This window comes from Neoarius graeffei, chromosome 1 (genome assembly GCF_027579695.1).
Source record: "Neoarius graeffei isolate fNeoGra1 chromosome 1, fNeoGra1.pri, whole genome shotgun sequence".
Taxonomy (NCBI): Eukaryota; Metazoa; Chordata; class Actinopteri; order Siluriformes; family Ariidae; genus Neoarius; species Neoarius graeffei.
This window is the reverse complement of record NC_083569.1, coordinates 107,229,593-107,252,204: the sequence shown is the minus strand read 5'-3', so window position 1 is coordinate 107,252,204 and position 22,612 is coordinate 107,229,593. Positions and strand designations below refer to the sequence as shown.

Genomic DNA, 22,612 nt, shown 5'->3' with positions numbered 1-22,612 from the left:
CCCGCACATCAGGTCTGAAACAGTGACGCAAGCCTGCACTACACACTGCATTACCACCGCAGGCCATGCGAAAATAACTAAATAAATAAACACTGTCTGTATCAGTGGACACTGTTTAACTTTCCTCAAACGTACAAAAGCTTTTCCTAAACAAGGTCAACAAGATCACAAGCATCTGCCACGTCCTGCTAGCTCCTAGCTACCTAAATTCCACTGAAGAGCACAGTGACAGCTAGATATGTAGAAAAAAGTAAATAATCAACAGACCTTTCTTCTTCACCCATCCAATGTGTTCTGGGTTGAGTCCCTTTTCTCGGGTTTCTTGGCTAAGTAAGTCCAGCTGGCTAGCCACTCCTCTGCTGCACTGCTTTTGGTCATGGACAGTTTTAGAGCCACCAGTTAACCTAACCCGCATGTCTTTGGACTGTGGGAGAAACCGGAGCAACGGGAGGATACCCACGTGGACACGGGGAGAACATGCAAACTCCGCACAGAAAGGCCCCTGTCAGCCATGGGGTTCGAACCCAGAACATTCTTGCTGTGAGGTGACAGTGAGAACCACTACACCCCTGCCCAAAATTATCAGAGCTTTATACTTTGAATTTATTCACAACATTAGCATACATTAAGGTTAAATGTAAAACTCACCTGCTCATACTCCTGTTCACACCCAGAGACGCCCAAATGCCATGTAATGACGTGTAACAATGTGTAATGACGTACAATGACGTGTAATGGTCTGTAATGGTGTGCAATGTCATAATGACGTGTAATGACGTATAATAATGTGTAACAATGTGCAATGACGTGTAATAACGTGTAATGATGTAACGATGTGTAATGACGTATAATGTCGTACAATGACGTAATTACATATAATGATGTGTAATGTCGTGCAATTACGTAATGACATGTAATGATGTATAATCATGTGTAATGGCGTGTAATGATGTGTAATGACGTTTAATGGCGTGTAATGGTGTGTAACATGCATAATGACGTATGATGGCGTCATGACATAATGATGTGTCCTGACATATAATCATGTGTAATGATGTGTAATGACATGTAATGACGTATAATCATGTGTAATGTGTAGTGATGTGTAATGATGTGTAGTGGCGTGTAATGACATGTAATGATGTGTAGTGACATGCAATCATGTGTAAGGATGTGTAATGACATGTAATGACGTATAATCATGTGTAATGATGTGTAGTGGCGTGTAATGACATGTAGTGACATGCAATCATGTGTAATGATGTGTAATGACGTGTAGTGGCGTGTAATTACGTGTAGTGACGTAATCATGTGTAATGATGTGTAGTGACGTGTAATGATGTGTAAACATGTGTAGTGATGTGTAGTGACGTGTAATTATGTGTAATGATGTGTAGTGATGTGTAATGATGTGTAGTGCCGCATAATGACGTGTAGTGACATGCAATCATGTGTAATGACATGTAATGACGTATAATCATGTGTAATGATGTGTCGTGATGTGTAATCATGTGTAATGATGTGTAGTGGCGTGTAATGACGTGTAGCGACATGCAATCATGTGTAATGATGTGTAATGACGTGTAGTGATGTGTAATTACGTGTAGTGACATGTAATCATGTGTAATGATGTGTAGTGACGTGTAATGATGTGTAGTGATGTGTAATCATGTGTAATGATATGTAATGATGTTTAATGGCATGTAATGATATGTAATGACATAATCATCTATAGTGATGTGTAGTGGTGTGTAATGATGTATAATGGCATGTAATGACATATAATCATGTGTAAGACATGCAATGATGTGCAGTATAATGACGTAATGATGTGTAATCATGTGTAATGACATGTAATCATGTGTAATGACGGGTAGTGACATGTAATGACATGCAATCATGTGTAATGACCTGTAATGACGTGCAATTATGTGTCATCACTGTAATGATGTTTAATGGCATGTAATGGTGTGTAATGATGTGTAATGACAGAATCATGTGTAGTGATGAGTAATGACATATAATGACATATAATCATGTGTAAGACATGCAATGACATGTAATGATGTGTAATGACATGTGATGACGTGTAATGACATGTAATGCCTGTTGCCCAATGAGCATTCATTCTTTCCTCCCATTAAACAGACTGTTTTTGAGTCTGCCATATGTAGACACCCAGAGAAGCCATGCATCACTGGAGTTTGATCATTTGATTCACCAAAATATTGAATCCCACCAAAATAATCTCGACTCTTTGGGAAATATTTCATTGCTGCGTTTGGATGAATTTCAGCAGATCGTCTGTCGTTAATATTCAGTCCGTTACAACGGCTCAGAGATGTGAAAGAATAAAGGGCTGATGTTGTGTCTGAGTGAACCTGGGGGTAATGGAGGTCACCAAACCATGTGCTGTAAATATGGCACACACACACACACACACACACACACCACCTTTCTTTCTAACCTTGGAGGAGTGCCAGGGCTTACAGACCAAACACACAGCAGTGAATAAGCTGGCAGAAACACACACACACACACACACACACACACACACACAGTGCCAGTATTGTAGAAAACAGAATGGTGAAAATGACCTCAGTGGCTCCGAGTCATTTCATTACAGCACACTAATAATACAATAAGAACACAGTGTGTGTGTGTGTGTGTGTGTGTGTGTGTGTGTGTGATATTTCACTCACATTAATCACACTAACACTCACTGAAGTTCTCCTACATGTGCCCTTCTAACTGTATTTATACTTTCATAGCTAATGACATCAGAGTGCTGTTCAGTACTCCATTCCGATTGGTCAGTTTCTCGCCTGTGCTTTCTTTCCTCCTTTTCATTTCATTTCTATCCCTCCATTTCTCTCTCTTTCTTTCTGCTGCCCCTGTCTCATGTTCATGCTCTCTGTATGTCTGTGGTGTTTGACTGTGAAGTACTACACAGTGATTGGTAATATGATCATTTCTCTACTTGGAGAAATCGGCCCTGGAATAGAAACTTATGCGAGGGTTCTATGGGTTCTCTGTGAAGGTGGTTCTATGGCAGGGTTCTGTGCTCTATATAAAGATTCTTTGCCAGGGTTCTTTGCCTTCTATGTGTTCTGTGTTCAGATACTATGTTTTCTATGTCAGGGATCTACTGGGTCTGTGTGAGGCTTCTATGTCAGGGTGCTATGGGTTCTGTGTGAAGGTTCTATGTTATGTCAGGGGTCTATGTGTTCTGTGTAATGTTTCCATGTGTTCTCTGTCAGGAGTCTATAGGTTCTATGTGAGGGTGGTTTGATGTGAGGGTTCTATGGCAGGTTTCTGTGTGAGGGTTTTATGGATTCTATGCGAGGGTGGTTCTATGTGAGGGTTCTATGGCAGGGTTGTGTGTCAGGGTTCTATGTGAGGGTGTTTCTATGTGAAGGTTCTATCTTTTCTGTATCACAATTCTACATCAGGTTTTATTGGTTCTATACCTTCTATGTCAAGGTTCTATGAGCTCTGTGTGAGGGTTTTATGGATTCTATGTCAAGGTTCTATGAGCTCTGTGTGAAGGTTCTGTACGTTCTATGTTGGGGTTCCATATGCTGTATGTGAGGGTTCTATATCAGGGTTCTATGAGCTCTGTGTGAAGTTTCTGTGGGTTCTATGTCATGGTTCTACATGCTCTATGTGAGCGTTCTATATTGGGGTTCAGTGGGTTCTGTGTGAAGGTTCTATGTGGTCTATGCCATGGTTGTATATGATCTATGTCAGGGTTCTATACCATGGTTCTATGGGCTCTGTGTGAAGGTTCTATGTGTTCTATGTCAGGGTTCCATATCAGGGTTCTATGGGCTCTGTGTGAAGATTCTGTGTGTTCTACATAAGGGTTGTATGGGTTCTATGTGAGGGTTCTATGTGTGGGGTGTATGGGGTCTCCAGGAAGAGGAAGTACCTTTAGCAGGAGGGCTCACCATGTCCTTGTCAGGACAGCTTTTCTGTTACTGGTCCTCACCTGACACTCAGCTCTCACCTGTGGCTCCACATAGCTGTCGCATTCAACAGCGGCCACACCCTGGGCACTGGCCTTGGCGGGCTTGCTAAATCAGGTGAGGGTAGCCGATGGGTTCCAAACCCTCGGTGAATTAGAATTGGGCGGTGTCAGCCCCACTGCATGCGGAGACTGACTCCCGGCGGAATGAACAGAGGAGATCTCCTGTAGATCCAACGGTTGTGAAGGAGGTGGCAGCAAGCGTTGTGGAATGCCTAGAGCATGGACGTGGCACCTAAAGAAGTCCTGGTCATCCACTGCAGCCAAGGAGGCCCCCAGTTGTAACATTTCCTTGTGCCACTGGACCTTGGCTTCTGCGGCCGAGAGGGTGGGGTTGTTCCCGTGCAACAGCTTCCCCACCAAAATCCAATTCACGCACAGGTTATGTGCAGATCCCTCTTCCTTTCCCCAATTCCTTCCTCTCAACTTCTCCTTCTTCTGAAAGTCCTGTGGCGACAGGAGTGGGGCGAAGCGACAGGTAGCGGTTACTACTGGCAGTCGTAGCCTCAAACCTGCACATAGGTGGCCTGGGACAGATAGTCGTCCTTCATTGTACCTGGGGCAGCAGTGGAGTTCGGCAGCATCCCTGGTGACTGAGCAGCCCTTTTTAGGACAGCACTGCTCACCCTAGTAAGGGAGGGGCCTAGAAAAGGTGGCCTAAACATTGCCTGCCCTAATTCACTAACTGGGCAGCATGCCGCGCCTGGCAGTTGGTTACCTCAGCGGTCGAAAAGAAAAAACAAAGAAAATTATCCTTGGCACTTGGAACGTGCGCACCCTGCTAGACAGAGAGAATACAGCAAAGCCTCACAGAAGAACTGCCCTGGTAGCTAGAGAATTGGCACGATACAGGATCGACATCGCCGTGCTCAGTAAAACCCGCTTTGCTGAAAAAGGAGCAATCTGTGAACCAGATGGGGGCTATACCTTCTTCTGGAAAGGAAAGGCAGAAGCTGAAGACAGACAACATGGAGTTGGATTCGCTATTCGTAACACCTTGCTACGCCAACTCCCTGATCTCCCCACTGGCATCAATGAATGGCTGATGAAAATCCGCTTCCCTGTCAGTCGCTCAAGGCACATTACCATCATTAGTGCCTATGCCCCCATGCTCACATGCAGTGACGAGGACAAGGAGAATTTCTATGAAGCCTTGGACTCCCTCTTGAAGTCAACTCCTGAAAGCGACAAGCTAGTAGTCCTAGGGGACGTCAATGCAAGAGTTGGGATGGATCACCAGAGCTGGGAAGGAGTTTTAGGCCCCCAGGGAGTTGGCAAGATGAACAGCAATGGGCTGCTGCTCCTGACTATGTGTGCAGAGAATGGTCTCACCATCACCAACACCCTCTTTAGACTGGCCAACAAGTACAAGACCACATGGATGCATCCAAGGTCCAAACAATGGCATCTCATAGACTATGCCATTGTCTGGCGGCAGGATGCACGGGACGTGATGATCACAAGAGCCATGCAAGGAGCAGAGTGTTGGACTGACCATAGGCTGGTGAGGACGATCCTCAACCTTCCTATAGCCACGGTTCATCACAAGAAGCCCAAAACTGCTCGCCCAAAATTCAACCTCACAAAGCTACTGAACCCTTCCACAAGAGAGAAATTTCAATCCCACCTAGACGACGCTCTGACTGCTCAAGGACCATTGACTGGCGACCCAACAGAACAATGGAACCAGTTCAAGCACACGGTGACAGAGTCAGCCAAAGCCACTCTAGGCCTGCAGAGGCGTATCCATCAGGACTGGTTTGATGAGAACAATGCTGAAATCAACAAACTCTTAGAGAAGAAGCACAATGCCTACATCATCTGGCAGAATGACCCATCTTCCATCTCCAAGAAAGAAAGCTTCAAACACCTCCAAAGCAAAGCCCAGAGAGAACTGCGCGCAATGCAAGACAGCTGGTGAGACAGAAAAGCTGAAAAGGTTAAACTCTACGCCGACCTGAATTACTCCAAGGAGTTTTACAGCGAGCTCAAGGCCGTGTATGGACCACAGAGACCCAGCACAACCCCACTACTGTCGGCAGATGGTCAGACCTTGCTGAAAAATAAGGACAGCCTCACACAATGCTGGAGGGAACATTTCTCCACCCTCCTCAACAGACCGTCTACAGTTGACCCTACAGCTTTGAACGTAATCCCAGAGAAGCCAGCGCTTGAGGAACTTGACCTGCCACCCACCTTTGAAGAAGTCACCGCCGCAGTGAAGCAGACCAACTCTGGTAAGGCGCCAGGCATGGATGGCATCCCAGTCGAGATATACAAGGCAGCCGGCCCATTGGCCCTGGACACACTCCACGAGATACTTTGCAGCATTTGGGAAGAAGAATCCATGCCACAGGACTTTCGAGATGCCATTGTTGTCTCTCTATTCAAGAACAAGGGCAGCAAATCTAACTCTGGCAATTATCGCGGCATTTCCCTCCTCTCTATCGCTGGGAAGATACTCGCCAGGGTCATCCTGAACCGCCTTGTCAGTGCCGTCTCAGAACCATCATTGCCAGAGTCCCAGTGTGGCTTCAGACGAGGCCGCAGCACCATCGACATGATCTTCTCGGTGAGACAGGTCCAGGAAAAGTGCATCGAGCAGCGGATGGATCTTTACACAGTCTTCATAGACCTTACAAAGGCCTTTGATACGGTGAACAGAGAAGTGCTGTGGGTCATCCTCGCCAAGCTTGGCTGCCCGAAGAAATTCACTACCATCATCCGCCTTTTCCACGACGACATGGTTGGCACTGTACTTGCTGGGGGTGACATTTCTGCTCCCTTTGAGATTTCAAACGGTGTCAAACAGGGCTGTGTCCTCGCCACAGTCCTGTTTAACCTGTTCTTCACATGCGTGCTGAACTATGCCCTCAGAGATCTCGACAGAGGCATCTACATTAAGTACAGGTTAGACGGCTCTCTGTTTGACCTGTGCCGGCTGAATGCTAAGACCCGAACAATGGTGAGACTTGTGACAGATGCATTATTTGCCGACAACTGTGCACCGATGGCACACACAGAAGCGGACCTCCAGTTAATCGTCAGCAAGTTTGCGGAAGCCTCCCAACTCTTCGGCCTGACAATCAGCCTAGGAAAAACAGAAGTCCTCTTCCAACCATCCCCAGGCCCTGCTGTGCACCCTCCCCCCACTATCTCTATTGGAGGTACTGCACTGAAGAATGTTTAGAACTTCAAATACCTTGGGAGCATCATATCCAGTGACGGCTCCCTCGACAAGGAAATCTCTGCCAGGATCAGCAATGCCAGTCAGGCTCTTGGTCGCCTTCGATCTCGTGTGATGAGTCACAAAAGCATCAGGCTCGAGACAAAAATCAAAGTGTACAAAGCTGTCATGATCACAAGTCTCCTCTACGGCTGTGAGACCTGGACGCTGTACAGGAAACAAATCAAACAGCTTGAACGTTTTCACATGAGATCCCTTCGGTCGATCATGGGCATCAAGTGGCAAGACCGAGTGACGAACCTCGAAGTTCTGGACACAGCAGACCTAGTTAGCATAGAGGCTGTGATCTTGAAGGCTCAACTCCGCTGGACTGGTCATGTCATTCGCATGGAGCCTTACAGACTGCCTCACCACCTACTCTATGGAGAGCTGAGGCAGGGCCACAGACCCAGGGGCCAACTGAGAAAACGGTACAAAGACTGCATTAAAGACAGCCTGAAACATGTCGGCATCCCTGCAAAAGACCTTGAGGCTTGTGCACAAGACAGACCAGCATGGCGTAGTCAAATCTGGCAGGCCCAAGACAATTTTGAAAGCAGTCGCCGTGACCACATCATCCAAGCAAGAGAAAGAAGAAAGGCCTCAACATCCTCCCTTCCTGCAGCAGCCACGTTCCAATGCCCTTACTGCCCACGAGTGTGTGCCTCCAGAATTGGTCTCTTCAGCCACACCCATGCCCACGAAAGGAGGCCCACTGCACAATGACATTGTCGGATCGACGGTCTACCAAAAAATGTGAGGGTTCTATATTGGGGTTCTATGGGCTCTGTGTGACGGTTCTATGTGTTCTATGTCAGATTTTTATATCAGGGTTCTATGTCAGGGTTCTATATCAGGGTTCTATGGGTTCTGTGTGAAGGTTATGTGTGCTCTATGTCAGGGTTCTATATCAGGATTATATGGGTTCTGTGTGAAGGTTCTATGTGGTTTATGCCATGGTTCTGTATATTCTATGTCAGAGTTCTATATCATGGTTCTGTATGTTCTATGTAAATGTTCTATATTGGGTTCTATGGGCTCTGTGTGAAGGTTCTATGTGTTCTATGTCAGAGTTTTATATCAGGGTTCTATGTCAGGGTTCTATGCGCTCTGTGTGAAGGTTCTATGTGTTCAACATCAGGGTTCTATGGGTTCTACGTGAGGGTTCTATATTGGGGTTCTATGTGCTCTGTGTGAAGGTTCTATGTGTTCTATGTCAGAGTTTTATATCAGGGTTCTATGGGTTCTATGTCAGGGTTATATGGGCTCTGTGTGAGGGTTTTATATCAGGGTTCTATGGGCTTTGTGTGAAGGTTCTGGGTGTTCTATGTCAGGGTTCTGTGGGTTCTGTGTGAGGGTTCCAACCTGTGTGGCCCAGAGGAAGTCGAGGCGCAGTTTAAGCTCGAGCTGGCGTGAGTGCAGGGCCAGAGCGCTGGAGAACAGCAGCAGGGAGAGGATGGGCTCATACGCACGAACGTTCAGTGAACCTACACCTGCACTGTGGAGAGAAAAAACACAAGTGTCACTTCTGTATTCTGTCCATCCTTTCCTTCTTTCTTTCTTTCTGAACAATAATTTGCCAGTGATATTCTCAACTCATGCAGGAACATGGTTTTTAAATGTAAATACACAAACACAATTTTTACAATGTATTTATTTGTATTTATGTTTGTTTTATTCTTTAGTTCTTTAAAACCAGAGAATGAGACTTTCATGAAAAACACTTTTATTAGTTCTTTACCCATTTCTGTCTTTTATTTATTAAAATATCATGATGAATATACAGGATCATCTCTATATCCAAGTCAGAACCTCCTGGCAGAGGCAGCTGGCTCTGATCCTCAGCACAATTCATCACACTGATGGTGTCGTTCATTAACCATTTCAGTGTTGACGTGAAAGGCTCATGAATGCTCACACACATTTAACACACCTCTGACATGAACATGAACACACACAGACACTGACATGCTGCAACACACACTGTCGGTAACACCGCTGAGGGAAATCTATCTAATAAATTATTCTGATAAATACTCAAAGGCACATGAACATGGGGATGGGCCGGGGGAGTGAGTCAAACCCAATCATAACAAAGCATGGTTTATCGTCTCAGTGTTTTTCAGCTTTACGAAAAACCGAATGTGGAAGCAGTGTGAAAGAGATTGTGGAAGTAAAGGACACAGGATGCAGCGCTGCAGAGTGGAGTATACAGGAGGAGAGTGTACAGGAGGAGAGTGTACAGGGAGTAAAGAGTAAAGGAGGAGAGTGTACAGGAGGAGAGTGTACAGAGAGTAAAGAGTAAAGGAGGAGAGTATACAGGGAGTAAAGAGTAAAGGAGGAGAGTGTACAGGAGGAGAGTGTACAGAGAGTAAAGAGTAAAGGAGGAGAGTATACAGGGAGTAAAGAGTAAAGGAGGAGAGTGTACAGGAGGAGAGTGTACAGGGAGTAAAGAGTAAAGGAGGAGAGTGTACAGGAGGAGAGTGTACAGGGAGTAAAGAGTAAAGGAGGAGAGTGTACAGAGAGTAAAGAGTAAAGGAGGAGAGTGTACAGGAGGAGAGTGTACAGGGAGTAAAGAGTAAAGGAGGAGAGTGTACAGGAGGAGAGTGTACAGGAGGAGAGTGTACAGGGAGTAAAGAGTAAAGGAGGAGAGTGTACAGGGAGTAAAGAGTAAAGGAGGAGAGTGTACAGGAGGAGAGTGTACAGGGAGTAAAGAGTAAAGGAGGAGAGTGTACAGGAGGAGAGTGTACAGGAGGAGAGTGTACATGATGATGCACAATCGGAGAGAAAGGTCAGAGTGAGACAGATAAAGAAGAGAAGAAACCTCTGGGGCTTCAGAGCCATCTGCTACAGACAAGTTCAACATTTACAGATTTTACTGTCGAAGATTGAAGTGTGTCTCTGATTTATCCCTTTTAATGTCTTTTTATCTCTTCTGATCAAACTGTCTTCCTTTTTAACTTTTCTAATGACTTTCTGTTCATTTCTATCTATCTATCTATCTATCTATCTATCTATCTATCTATCTATCTATCTATCTATCTATCTATCTATCTATCTATCTATCTATCTATCTGTCTGTCTGTCTGTCTGTCTGTCTGTCTGTCTCTGTGTCTGTCTGTCTGCCCTGCTGGAAGACAAAGTTGTAACTGTCTGACTGATGTCTTGAGGTGTTTCTTCAGTATTTCCAGATCATCCTCCTTCCTCATGATGGTATTTTCTAAAGTGCACCAGTAGCTTTTCCAGAAAAAAAAAAAAAAACACAGCTCTCCAACACGATGCTGCCACCCCCATGCTTCATTTATTCTATTTATCAATTCATTTATTTTATAATTGTTTCCCCCCCAAAAAAAATCCAATTTCAATTTAATAAATGAAACTCATTTGTTGTAGATGTTGGTTGATTGATTGTTTAAGAAAGTAACTGTTATCGCCCTGGGAAACAGGAAATGGCAGCAACATCGCATCATGAAAGTGATGCAAGTGAAAAGCTCCAACAATGACAATTTTGATTATTATTATTATTTAATTATTTAATATTATGCAAATCCTATTATTGCTTAGAATTGTCAATAATTTGGGTGCATATATATATATTTTTTAAGGAAAAAAACCCTCTAAATTATCATTTAAAAATTAGTTCTAATGAGGAAAATATTGTATTTCATTCTCAAAGTTTGGATTTTTTTTTTTTAACATTCTCAACATTTTCTCAGATTTGTTCGCGTTGCCAATTTGAATTATTGTGTGCGATCTTTATTTTATACACTTATACAATTTGTCATTTTTAGGAAAGGTGCTAATAATTCCAAGGCCATCCATCCATCCGTCCATCCATCCGTCCATCCATCCTTTCGGTCTGTGCCTGTCTCTCTCAGTGTTATATAAGAGGCTCTGCTGAATGGGGCGGGGCGGGGCGGGGTGGGGGTGGGGGTGGGGGTGGGGGGGAATTGTGTACTGATTGATTACATGTGGCTCTAATGAAGCTCGGCTCGTCTTCAAACACTTTGGAGAGGTCAATTAAAAAGAGAGCGCTGAAACACACCACTCCATTAGAGCAGAGTGAAATACCTTTTAATTCTCTTTCTGATTGAAATCTCCCTCAATCTGACCCATGACCTGATTCACACACACACACACACACACACACACACACACACACACACACACACCGCTGTAGAGAACTGGGAGGAGGACTGGAGCCGAGACTTTCAGGAAACACACCAACTTGTATTTAGGCTTCACACACACACATACACACACACACACACACACACACACAGTGTAGGTCACTATCAAAAATAGCATGCTCTGAAAGAATAGCAGTAGCTAAAGGAAGATACACGTGGACTCATTACAGTGATTAATGCTTCCGCCTCGTGTGTGTGTGTGTGTGTGTGTGTGTGTGTGTGTGTGTGTGTGTGTGTGTGTGTGTGTGTGTGTTTGTAACCTAAAATCTAATGGATGAGTAAAACACAGCAGGACAGGACTCAGTGCCTCACTGAACTTCCACTAAAACAGCACAGAGCCGGGAAAAATAAATCAGGGATAGATTAGATAGTTAATAACACATATATTAGATTGTTTAGATTAGAATATTTGGTTATCTTAGATTCTTTTGATTGATTAGACAGATTAAATTAAGATGAAGATGAGATTAAGATAGATTAGATTGATAGATTATAACAGACACATTAGATTATGAGATAGGTTATAACAGAGAGATTAACTTATTTAGATAGATTACACAGATAGATTAGACCATTAGATGGATTACAAGAAATATATTAGATTACTTAGATAGATTAGACAGATAGATTAGATTATGAGACAGGTTATAACAGCGAGATTAATTTATTTAGATAGATTAGACAGATAGATTAGATTATTAGATGGATTATAACAAATAGATTAGATTCCTTAGATTAGACATATAGATTAGATTATGAGACAGGTGATAACAGTGAGATTAATTTATTTAGATAGAGTAGACAGATAGATTAGATTATTAGATGGATTATAACAAATAGATTAGATTCCTTAGATTAGACATATAGATTAGATTATGAGATAGGTTATAACAGAGATATTAGCTTATTTAGATAGATTAGATAGATAATACAGATAGATCATAACAGATATATTAGATTATTTAGATTAGACAGATAGAGTAGATTATGAGACAGGTTATAACAGAGAGATTAGATTATGAGAAGTTATAACAGAGAGATTAGTTTATTTAGATAGATTAGACAGCTAGAGTAGATTATTAGATAGATTAGATTATTAGAGTGGTTAGAACAGAGAGATTATCTTATTTAGATACATTAGATAGATTGATTAGATTATTAGATAGATTAGACAGATAGATTAGTTAGATTAGACAGATAGATAAGATTGGTACATATATTATAACACACACACACACACATATATATATATATATATATATATATATATATATATATATATATATATATATATGTACTAGATTACTTAGATAGATTAGACAGATTATTTTGACAGATTAGACCTTTTAGATAGATTAGACAGAAGAGATTAGATTTTTAGGGAGATTATAACAGATAGATTAGATTGTTTGATAGATTCTATTTTTTAGACAGGTTAGAAAGACAGATTGGATGGGCAGATTAGATTATTTATATCAATTATGACAGACAGATTAGATTATTTAGATAGGTTAGATTGTTAGATAAGCTGCGACAGGCCTAGCAAGCTGGTGGTGGATGACGCGTGCTCAATGCAGACACAGACAGCCTCGTAAAAGCCTGGCAACTGACAGGCCAATTGGCCTACAGGGTGTTAGGGTGAGGGAGACTGTTAGATAGATTAGACAGATAGATTAGATTTATTTAGACAGGTTAGACAGATAGATTAGATTATTTAAAGAAATTAGAGAGGTTAGACAGAGAGATTAGATATTTAAACTGATTCGGCAAATCAATGATAACACATAGATTAGATTATTTAGATAGATTAGACACACAGATTAGATTATTTATGTAGATTATTACAGATACATTAGATTTTTAAATAGATTAGATTATAAATTATTCAGTTTATACATCTACAGCTCACTTTCATCTCAGTAATTTTATTAATATAAAGGTCACTCCATGAGATTAGCCATGTTTCTGATTCAAATTTCTTTCTTTCTTTCTTTCTTTCTTTCTTTCTTTCTTTCTTTCTTTCTTTCTTTCTTTCTTTCTTTCTCCCAGCCTTTTCCTTGAAAGAATTAAACAGCAATGAAATACAGTATTCTTTAACACACACACACACACACACACACACACACACACACACACACACACACACACAGAGGTATGGTCTCTGACCCGGTCACGGTTCGGCGGTATCCGCTCAGCTCCAGTACGGTGATGAAGCTGACGGCCAACACGAGCAGCAGAAGCAGCTTGGGCAGCCAGGACACTCTCAGGAATAGCGCCATGGTAACCGTGGCTACCACACATGCCAGGAAGGCATACTGCACCCCATCACATGGCAGCTCCGGCATGGTGCGGTTAGCTCCGCCCACCATGTCTATGATCACTATTGAGGTGTTGGAGGTGGAGGCCCAGAGCCAGGGCATGCAGCCCACCTGGACAGGAAACAGCAGGGACACACTCAGCTGGATGCCTCAACTTTAACCCCACTTCCTGTTTCCAGCCTAAAATATGAACTACGTATTGAACAGAATAGATTAAAAAAAATGTTCTCTTATTATACTCCAGTGTAACTGGGCTAGCACCTACAACATCTCACCTGTCATATGAGTAGGATGCACCCGCTAACCGCTAACTGTTAACCGCTAACCTCACAGGCGTAATGAAAATGCAGCACCAGAACTGCTTTCAATAAATATTTCAATATAAACATATCAAATGTGTTCAGGATACACGTTTCTGTTCATGATGATGATGATGATGAAAACGAAGGCTTACCACACACGCCTGCGCCACAGCGTAGATTAGCAGCACTATTAGCACACACAGGACAGTGCGTATCTGAATGGTGAGGCACCCAGGAAAACACTGCCACACACACACACACAAACACAGAGAATTCTAATTCATAAACCCACTTACAGCACCGTCGAATGACAAGCAGTGAACTTGAAAGACTTTATTCTGAACAAAAGGAAACGATTAGCACAAATTGACTTCGAAAGCACGTCAGCGTTTCTCCTTTCACAGCCTCATTAAGCTCTTCGATAATTAGTTTTTACTCTGTATTTCTGTCATTTCGTTCAAAGCTCAAGGGATGGTTCATCTGGATAAATCTGACATGCCTGGGAGGAAAGGTAACCGCTAACTGAAGCGCTAACTGCATCCTCTCCCGTGTGCACAAAGCACTGGATGGTAGTTCTGTTAGCAAGGCGCCGAAATCCCTGAATGCTACGGCTAAAGTGTAGATTTCGACACCTTTATGTTTCATACACAAGCGATTTCCATCCAAAATAAGACGCAAATAATAGAAAATGGGTTTTTTTTAGCTTTATCTGATTTGTGGTAAATCTTTCTACATAGATTCGATTATTCGACAGATTAGACTGGAGAGAATAGATTATTAGATAGATTATAACATAGATTATTTAGACAGATTAGATATTTTTAGAGAGATTAGATAAATTACAACAGACAGATTATTTAGATAGATTAGACAGATTAGATTATTCAACAGATTAGACCAGAGTGAATAGATTATTAGATAGATTATAACATAGATTATTTAGACAGATTAGATATTTTTAGAGATTAGATAATTTGATAAATTACAACAGACAGATTATTTAGATAGATTGGACAGGTAGATTAGACTATTCGACAGGTTAGACCAGATAGAATAGATTATTAGATAGATTATAACATAGATTATTTAGACAGATTAGATATTTTTAGAGAGATTAGATAAATTACAACAGACAGATTATTTAGATAGATTGGACAGGTAGATTAGATTATTCGACAGGTTAGACCAGAGAGAATAGATAGATTATAACTGATATATGAGATTTTTAGATAGATTAGACAGATAGATTAGATTATTCAACACATTAGACCAGAGAGAATAGATTATTAGATAGATTATAACATAGATTATTTAGACAGATTAGATCTTTTAGAGAGATTAGATTGTTAGATAAATTACAACAGACAGATTATTTAGGTAGATTGGACAGAAGATTAGATTATTACACAGATTAGACCAGAGAGAATAGATTATTAGATAGATTATAGCATAGATTATTTAGACAGATTAGATTTTGTTACAGAGATTAGATTATTAGATATATTACAACAGACATACTGTTTAGATAGATTGGACAGATAGATTAGATTATTACACAGATTAGTACAGAGAGAATAGATTATTAGATAGAACATAACAGATTACTTAGACAGGTTAGACAGATAGTTTAGGTTATTTAGACTGAATAGAGCGATTAGACAGAGAGATTAGATGATTTAGAATGAATACAGAGATTAGATATAGAGAGTAGATTATTTAGACCAATTAGTGGGATTAGACAGAGAGATTATATTACTTAGACTGAATAGAGAAATTAGATGGAGAGATTAGATTATTTAGACTGAATGGAGAGCTTAGTCAGAGAGATGGGATTATTTGGACTAATTGGGTAAATACATGATAACAGATCGATTACATTATTTATCTAAATTAGGCAGATCAATTCAATGTCTTCAGACAGATTAGACAGATAGATTAGATTATTGAGATAGATTAATGAGATTAGACAGATAGATTAGGTTATTTAGATAGACGCATAGATGAGATTATTAGATAGATTATAACAGATTATTTAGAAAGGTTAGACCTTTTTAGAGAGATTAAACAGAGAGATTGTTTGACAGATCAGGCAGACAGATTTGATTTATTTAGACAGGTTAGACATTAGATGGATAGATTAGATTCTTTAGATTAGAGAGATTAGACAGAGAGATTAGATTATTTGGACCGTTGTTAGTTTTTTTTCTTTTTTATCAGACATCTAATTTTTTAGGTTTGTTTACCTGACATGTTTCGACGTACGTCAAACAGATTAGATTATTTAGATGGGTTAGATTGTTAGATAAGCTGCGACAGGCCTAGCAAGCTGGTGGTGGATGACGCGTGCTCAGTGCAGACACAGATAGCCTCGTAAAAGCCTGGCAACTGACAGGCCAATTGGCCTACAGGGTGTTAGGGTGAGGGAGACTGTTAGATAGATTAGACAGATAGATTAGATTTATTTAGACAGATAGATTAGATTATTTAAAGAAATTAGAGAGGTTAGACAGAGAGATTAGATATTGATAATTATCTAATCTAATAGATATAGATAATTAGATAAATTACAACAGACAGATTATTTAGATAGATTAGACAGATTAGATTATTCAACAGATTAGACCAGAGAGAATAGATTATTAGATAGATTATAACATAGATTATTTAGACAGATTAGATATTTTTAGAGATTAGATAATTTGATAAATTACAACAGACAGATTATTTAGATAGATTGGACAGGTAGATTAGATTATTCGACAGGTTAGAAACATACGTCGTACGTCGAAACATGTCAGGTAAACAAACCTAAAAAATTAGATGTCTGATAAAAAAGAAAAAAAACTAACAATATTCAATATAAGACATAATGAACGTAATCGAAAGATTATTTGGACCGATTAGGCAAATAGATGATAACAGATAGATTAGATTATTTATATAAATTAGGCAGATAGGTTCGATTTATTTAAACAGATTAGACAGATAGATTATGACAGATTGATTAGACTATTTAGATAGATGAGAAATTATACATTATTCAGATTATAGATGTACCACTCACTTTCCCCTCATAAATTTTATTCATAAAAAGTTCAACCAGTCGTCAGTAAACAAGCAGAGAGTGGTGTGAGCCACGCGGATATGAAATCAGGGAAGTAAAACACGATCGTTTAACAGTTTACCTGCACTCGAGTGACATGAAGGTACATGATACAAGCTACAAGGAAACAGATGCAGAAAACCAGCAGCACCAACACCACTGTACCCCTGAGAGTCAGCAACAGAAGGAGAAAAACCAGGAACGAGATATTAACAGAGGGGTTAGAAGAAAAGGAAACTAGCAAAGGTCACTTAGCATAAATTCAGTTACGAAATAAAACCCACCCCTTTGCTAACTTTCGATTATTATTGGCAATAAAAATGTCACTTCCTCTGGACATTAATGACTGATCATAGAGATTGATAATGCGAGCAAACACACTGTTAGCATTAGCTTAGCATAAAAGGCACGTGCTAAGAAAATCAATGAAGTCGATACTATAGATTTACTGTGGCATGGTGAGAAGGTAGACAAGACCCAACAAGGCAGCGAGGATTAGCGACAGCACCACGGCACCGGTGAAGTACTCGTCATGGATGAGGTGGTACTGAAAAGAAAATGGAGAGGTAAATTAGATCAGTTCCCTTATTTACATACCGCATGGAGAATATTCGTGACTTTTCAAATAGGTTGGAATTAAAGCTACTAATCACAGTTTTATATGGATATGGTGTCGTTGCTCTAGCAATAAAACAAAGTGGGTTTTTTCTTACTTATCAAACCTTCCACCGCAACAATGTGATTCAACTCGCACTTTGAATATCAGGTGGAAAGTGGTAAAACATCGTAATGGGTAAACCTGTTAGATGCCGTTGTGGTGAATTTTTTGGCAAACAAGTCCCAATCTACACAACCCACAGAATTAAAATACACAGTATTGAAAGCATGCTGGTCACATGATCGAATTCTATCATGGAGAGCCTGAACCATTATCAGGAATCACCATAACAGTTAAAAAGAGTTTTTCAGTAGCTTTTAAATGGCTCCAGCTGCACACTGCTGTGATCTAGAAGGCCAGAGAAAGAGGTGGCATAGGCCGGTCAGTTTAGCCGACTTTGGAGCTCTAATTCTGGTTAAAATGACACTTCAGGTGCTGCTATGCAGCTCTTTATGTTTCCATTTTCCCCAGGTTAGAGATTTTGTTTATTCAATCAAATCTGGGGGATTATTTATTTATTTATTTATTTATTTATTTATTTATTTATTTATATTTTGAATGGAATTGTGAAACCAGTATTGTGAATTGAATCGAATCATGACTGGAGTGTATCGTTACACCCCTGGTGGAGACCATATGGCACTATAAAGTGTATTATAAAAACTACTTATGAACTGAGCGTGAGGTCTTTACGTGAAAATATCAGACCGAGGTCTTGACAGTACAGACCGAGCCATAGGCAAAGTTCATGAGGAGTTTATTATATGGCTTTTTTATTTCTAAGATTAAAATAGATGGTCATTATAATGAGTCGTGATGCTGCTTTCAGTCACGTCACATTTGTAACGTAGTTGAGTCACGCATGCAGAATAAACGACTAGTGGTTTCAAAGCTGAATTTATGTTAGCGGTTAGCAGTGTCTGAAAGCTCTTCATTGCTCATTTCTTGAACAACTCGCTGACTCTTGCTTGTCTTTTGCGTTTCGGCCGTTTTTTATTCCGTTTTGATTTCCAATTCATCTTTTTTTTGTCATTTTGTTTTTGTTTGGTTTTTGCAACATTGAAAGCCAGCACCTTGAAAAGAAAGTCTGTAATCACCCACGGGCATTACGAGAAAATTCTACCTGCCAAGGAACCAATCAGAGCACACGATTTTACCGGAAGTAGCTCACACCATATAATAAAAAATATTATTTTAAGTGTATTATAAAATATTAAGTGTACTATTTAACAGTTATTCCACGAAATTGAGTCGTACATGAGCTGATAGCTGACGAGGTGCGTAGCACCGAGTTGTCTATAATCCATGTATGACGAGATTGAGTGAAATAACTGTTTTATTCTATCCACATTCACTGGAATTTAAGAAACAGAGCATTTTTATTTTTCATCTCATCTCATCTCATTATCTGTAGCTGCTTTATCCTGTTCTACAGGGTCGTAGGCAAGCTGGAGCCTATCCCAGCTGACTACGGGCGAAAGGCGGGGTACACCCTGGACAAGTCGCCAGGTCATCACAGGGCTGACACATAGACACAGACAACCATTCACACTCACATTCACACCTACGGTCAATTTAGAGTCACCAGTTAACCTAACCTGCATGTCTTTGGACTGTGGGGGAAACCGGAGCACCCGGAGGAAACCCACGCGGACACGGGGAGAACATGCAAACTCTGCACAGAAAGGCCCTCGCCGGCCACGGGGCTCGAACCCGGACCTTCTTGCTGTGAGGTGACAGCGCTAACCACTACACCACCGTGCCGCCCTGCTTTGAGTTTTTGAACCCGGCTAAAAAAAATTCAACAAATTTTAATGACTAGCAATTTGTGAAAAATGCTGTAATAATTCTTGAAAAAAAAAACATACATTCTTACCATGAAATACTTTTATTCCATATTTTGTTGCTTTTTTTTTGTATTTTGGGGGATTTTGTTTTCAAGTACAGTTTTTATTTCGTCCTTGGTTGGTTCAGCCATTTTGTTTTTCTCTACTCACGGTATATGAGCTGATATCCTAGCAGTAGAGTAGCCAATCAGAGCATGCGATTGCTCATATCCAGTGAATGTGGAGAGAATAAAAATGATTATTAATCAGTTCCTTTTGGAACCTTTTCAGAGTTCAGCCTAGTTTCTGAGTGATGGTGAAACCCACATATCAGGAATTCACTTTGGCAAAATACCCAGGACATACCTTAACACCTCAACTTTAAGAAACCATAAATATATTTTAATATAAAATGACATTGAAATGTTTTCATTTCCTTTCTAACCATGCCTTGGTGTCTACCCGCAAAGGCGGTGTTATGGGAGGAGCCGGTTTATGAAATGCAGTGTTAAAACAATGTCTGTGAGTAAAACCTTGCTAGCTGAGTGTGATTCGTGATCGCATGGTGAATGTAACACATTGTTGGAGAGTGAAAGAGACATGATCCAAATCAATTCGGTCTGTAATCAGAAACCAGCTGTCAAAACGTCCATCATGGTCCTGCACTGCTTTCGAACTCTAGTTGTGGTTGAGCAATATAATTCAGGTCAGGAAATGTTTACTGATGTCCTGAGCACTACACACACACACACACACACATACTACCAATATGATAAATAGAGATGAGGTTAAATCAGGTCTTCTTCTGACCTCCAGCTCCACCACAAGTCCAGTCATTGGTACAAAGCGCTAACTTACACACCTGATGATCTAATGATGTAATGACGGGCTGTGAAATGATAACGTTAAGGAATCGTGGATGTCATGAATCAGCTCACCCTCCTTTCCCGTTCTGAGCACTTGTACATAAGCGTGAGGAAGTGTAAGTCCGCCGTGTCCGACTCTGTCTGACGCGCCTCGATCAGACGGCCGATGTAGCGGTTGACCCGTGTGCCGGGGCTGCTCTGGGTCACGTTGGCCGAAACCGAGGTCCGATTACGCAGCTTCTCCGGAGCCGAGCGCAGAACTCTCCTCTGTAGACACAGGACAGGACAGAACTCGAGTTTCAGTTCATTTTTCTTTTCTTTTTTCCAATAGTCTGACTTGGGAGATTTACAGAACTCATAGAGATTTGTATTTGGGAAAAAACTGTTTAATTTTAACCCCTTCAGGGTGTGGAGCGATTTTGGCTGTTTTTTTTTATCATTTTGTTTTTGCCTATATACAGTTTTAAAAAACCAAAAACCTTTAAATATGTCTTTCATGCAAGAGATTGGAAGCCATGTCAGAAGTGTTGTTCAGTCTCGGAGCTTGAATACACTCTAATAATAATATGTGTAATCAAATGAGAAATGAATAAGCATAGCCAGTGTTTCTGCTTTAAAAAAAAAAAGCAGACAGACTTGAATATGTTTTAGTTTGAGACAAACAGGGCTAAAAATAAAGGAGAACCCTACTTCCTTCACATTAGGGAGCCTCCAGGATCAATACCGAGGCACATCAGAGGAAGTCTCCAGATCAGCCGCAGAGAAAAAAAAGAGCACAAGCTGAAAAGGTCATTCACAGCAGTGTGTGAGAACGAGACAGGCAAAGAACATAGAAGAGAGAGGGACGTAATTATAGAGATGTGCAGAGAGAGAGACAGAGAGAGAGAGAGACAGATGGAGAAGAAGAAGAGGAAGACGAGAGGAGGTCGGATGTGTACTGCTGAGGAACATCACACTGGGGAGGCGGGTGAGAAAGAAAGAGAAGTGGAAGTGGAACAGTGAGAATGGAAAACATGTTCCTGTGATCGTGTGTGTGTGTGTGTACTACTGAGGACCAAATGCCCCCATAAGGATAGTAAAATCTGACAATTTTGATGTTGTGGGGACATTTGGATGGTCCTCACAAGGAAATTGTTGATATTGTTGGTAACAAAAAAATATATATATAGATATAACAACAGGGCCAAGGTTCTGTGGGACTTCAGCTTCCAGACTGACAAACAGATCCTGGCTAACCAACCGGACATAGTGGTGGTGGACAAAGAGCAGAAGAGGGTGGTGGTGATAGATGTGGCGATCCCAGCTGACGCCAACATCAGGAAGAAGGAACATGAGGAACTTGAGAAGTATCAAGGGTTGAAAGAGCAGCTGGAACGGATGTGGAAGGTCAAGGGTTGCGTGGTCCCCGTGGTAGTGGGGGCACTTGGGGCAGTAACCCCCAAACTGGGAGAGTGGCTCCAGCAAATCCCAGGAACAACATCTGAAGCCTCAGTCCAGAAGAGCGCAGTCCTAGGAACATCGAAGATACTGCGGAGAACCCTCAAACTCCCAGGCCTCTGGTAGAGGACCCGAGCTTGAGGATGACATGGATACCACCACCCCCCACCCCCTACCCCGCCGGGGGTGAGAAGGAGATTTATATATATATATATATATATATATATATATATATATATATATATATATATATTTTTTTTTTATTAATAAAAGAGCCACAATGCTTCCTTTTCATTACTAAGCTTAAGGTTAGGATTAGGTTTAGGTGCAGGCACAGAATTAATCAACAGCATTAATAATTATGTCACTGGAATGTCCTCACAAGGATAGTGAGACAAACGTGTGTGTGTGTGTGTGTGTGTGTGTGTGTAGTTATATGGGTACTTGTGGCTAATCCCATGTTGGTAATTAGGTTTGGTTAAGGTTGTTTAATAGTTATGGTTATGTTATCTTATGGTTTATGATTATGTTGGTTACATTATGGTGAGGCTTATGGTGACATCATCACTGTAATGGTTATATCATCATTACATTATTTTTATGGTTACATTAAAACAGCTTGTACAAATACAGCCATCAACTGTAGTCTCTCTCTCTCT

General features: G+C 41.0%; 1 protein-coding gene across 1 annotated transcript in view; it reads right to left on the bottom strand.

Moving 5' to 3' along the window:
• adcy1b (adenylate cyclase 1b) overlaps positions 1–22,612 on the bottom strand; it is a 199,651-nt gene that overhangs the window by 6,661 nt on the left and 170,378 nt on the right. The window contains exons 10-15 of the mRNA XM_060920370.1: positions 20,589–20,783; positions 17,616–17,713; positions 17,249–17,333; positions 14,216–14,305; positions 13,610–13,872; positions 8,619–8,751 (exon numbers count right to left, since the gene is read on the bottom strand). Coding sequence (XP_060776353.1) covers positions 8,619–8,751; positions 13,610–13,872; positions 14,216–14,305; positions 17,249–17,333; positions 17,616–17,713; positions 20,589–20,783 — 864 coding nt within the window. The remainder of the gene's footprint in view (positions 1–8,618; positions 8,752–13,609; positions 13,873–14,215; positions 14,306–17,248; positions 17,334–17,615; positions 17,714–20,588; positions 20,784–22,612) is intronic.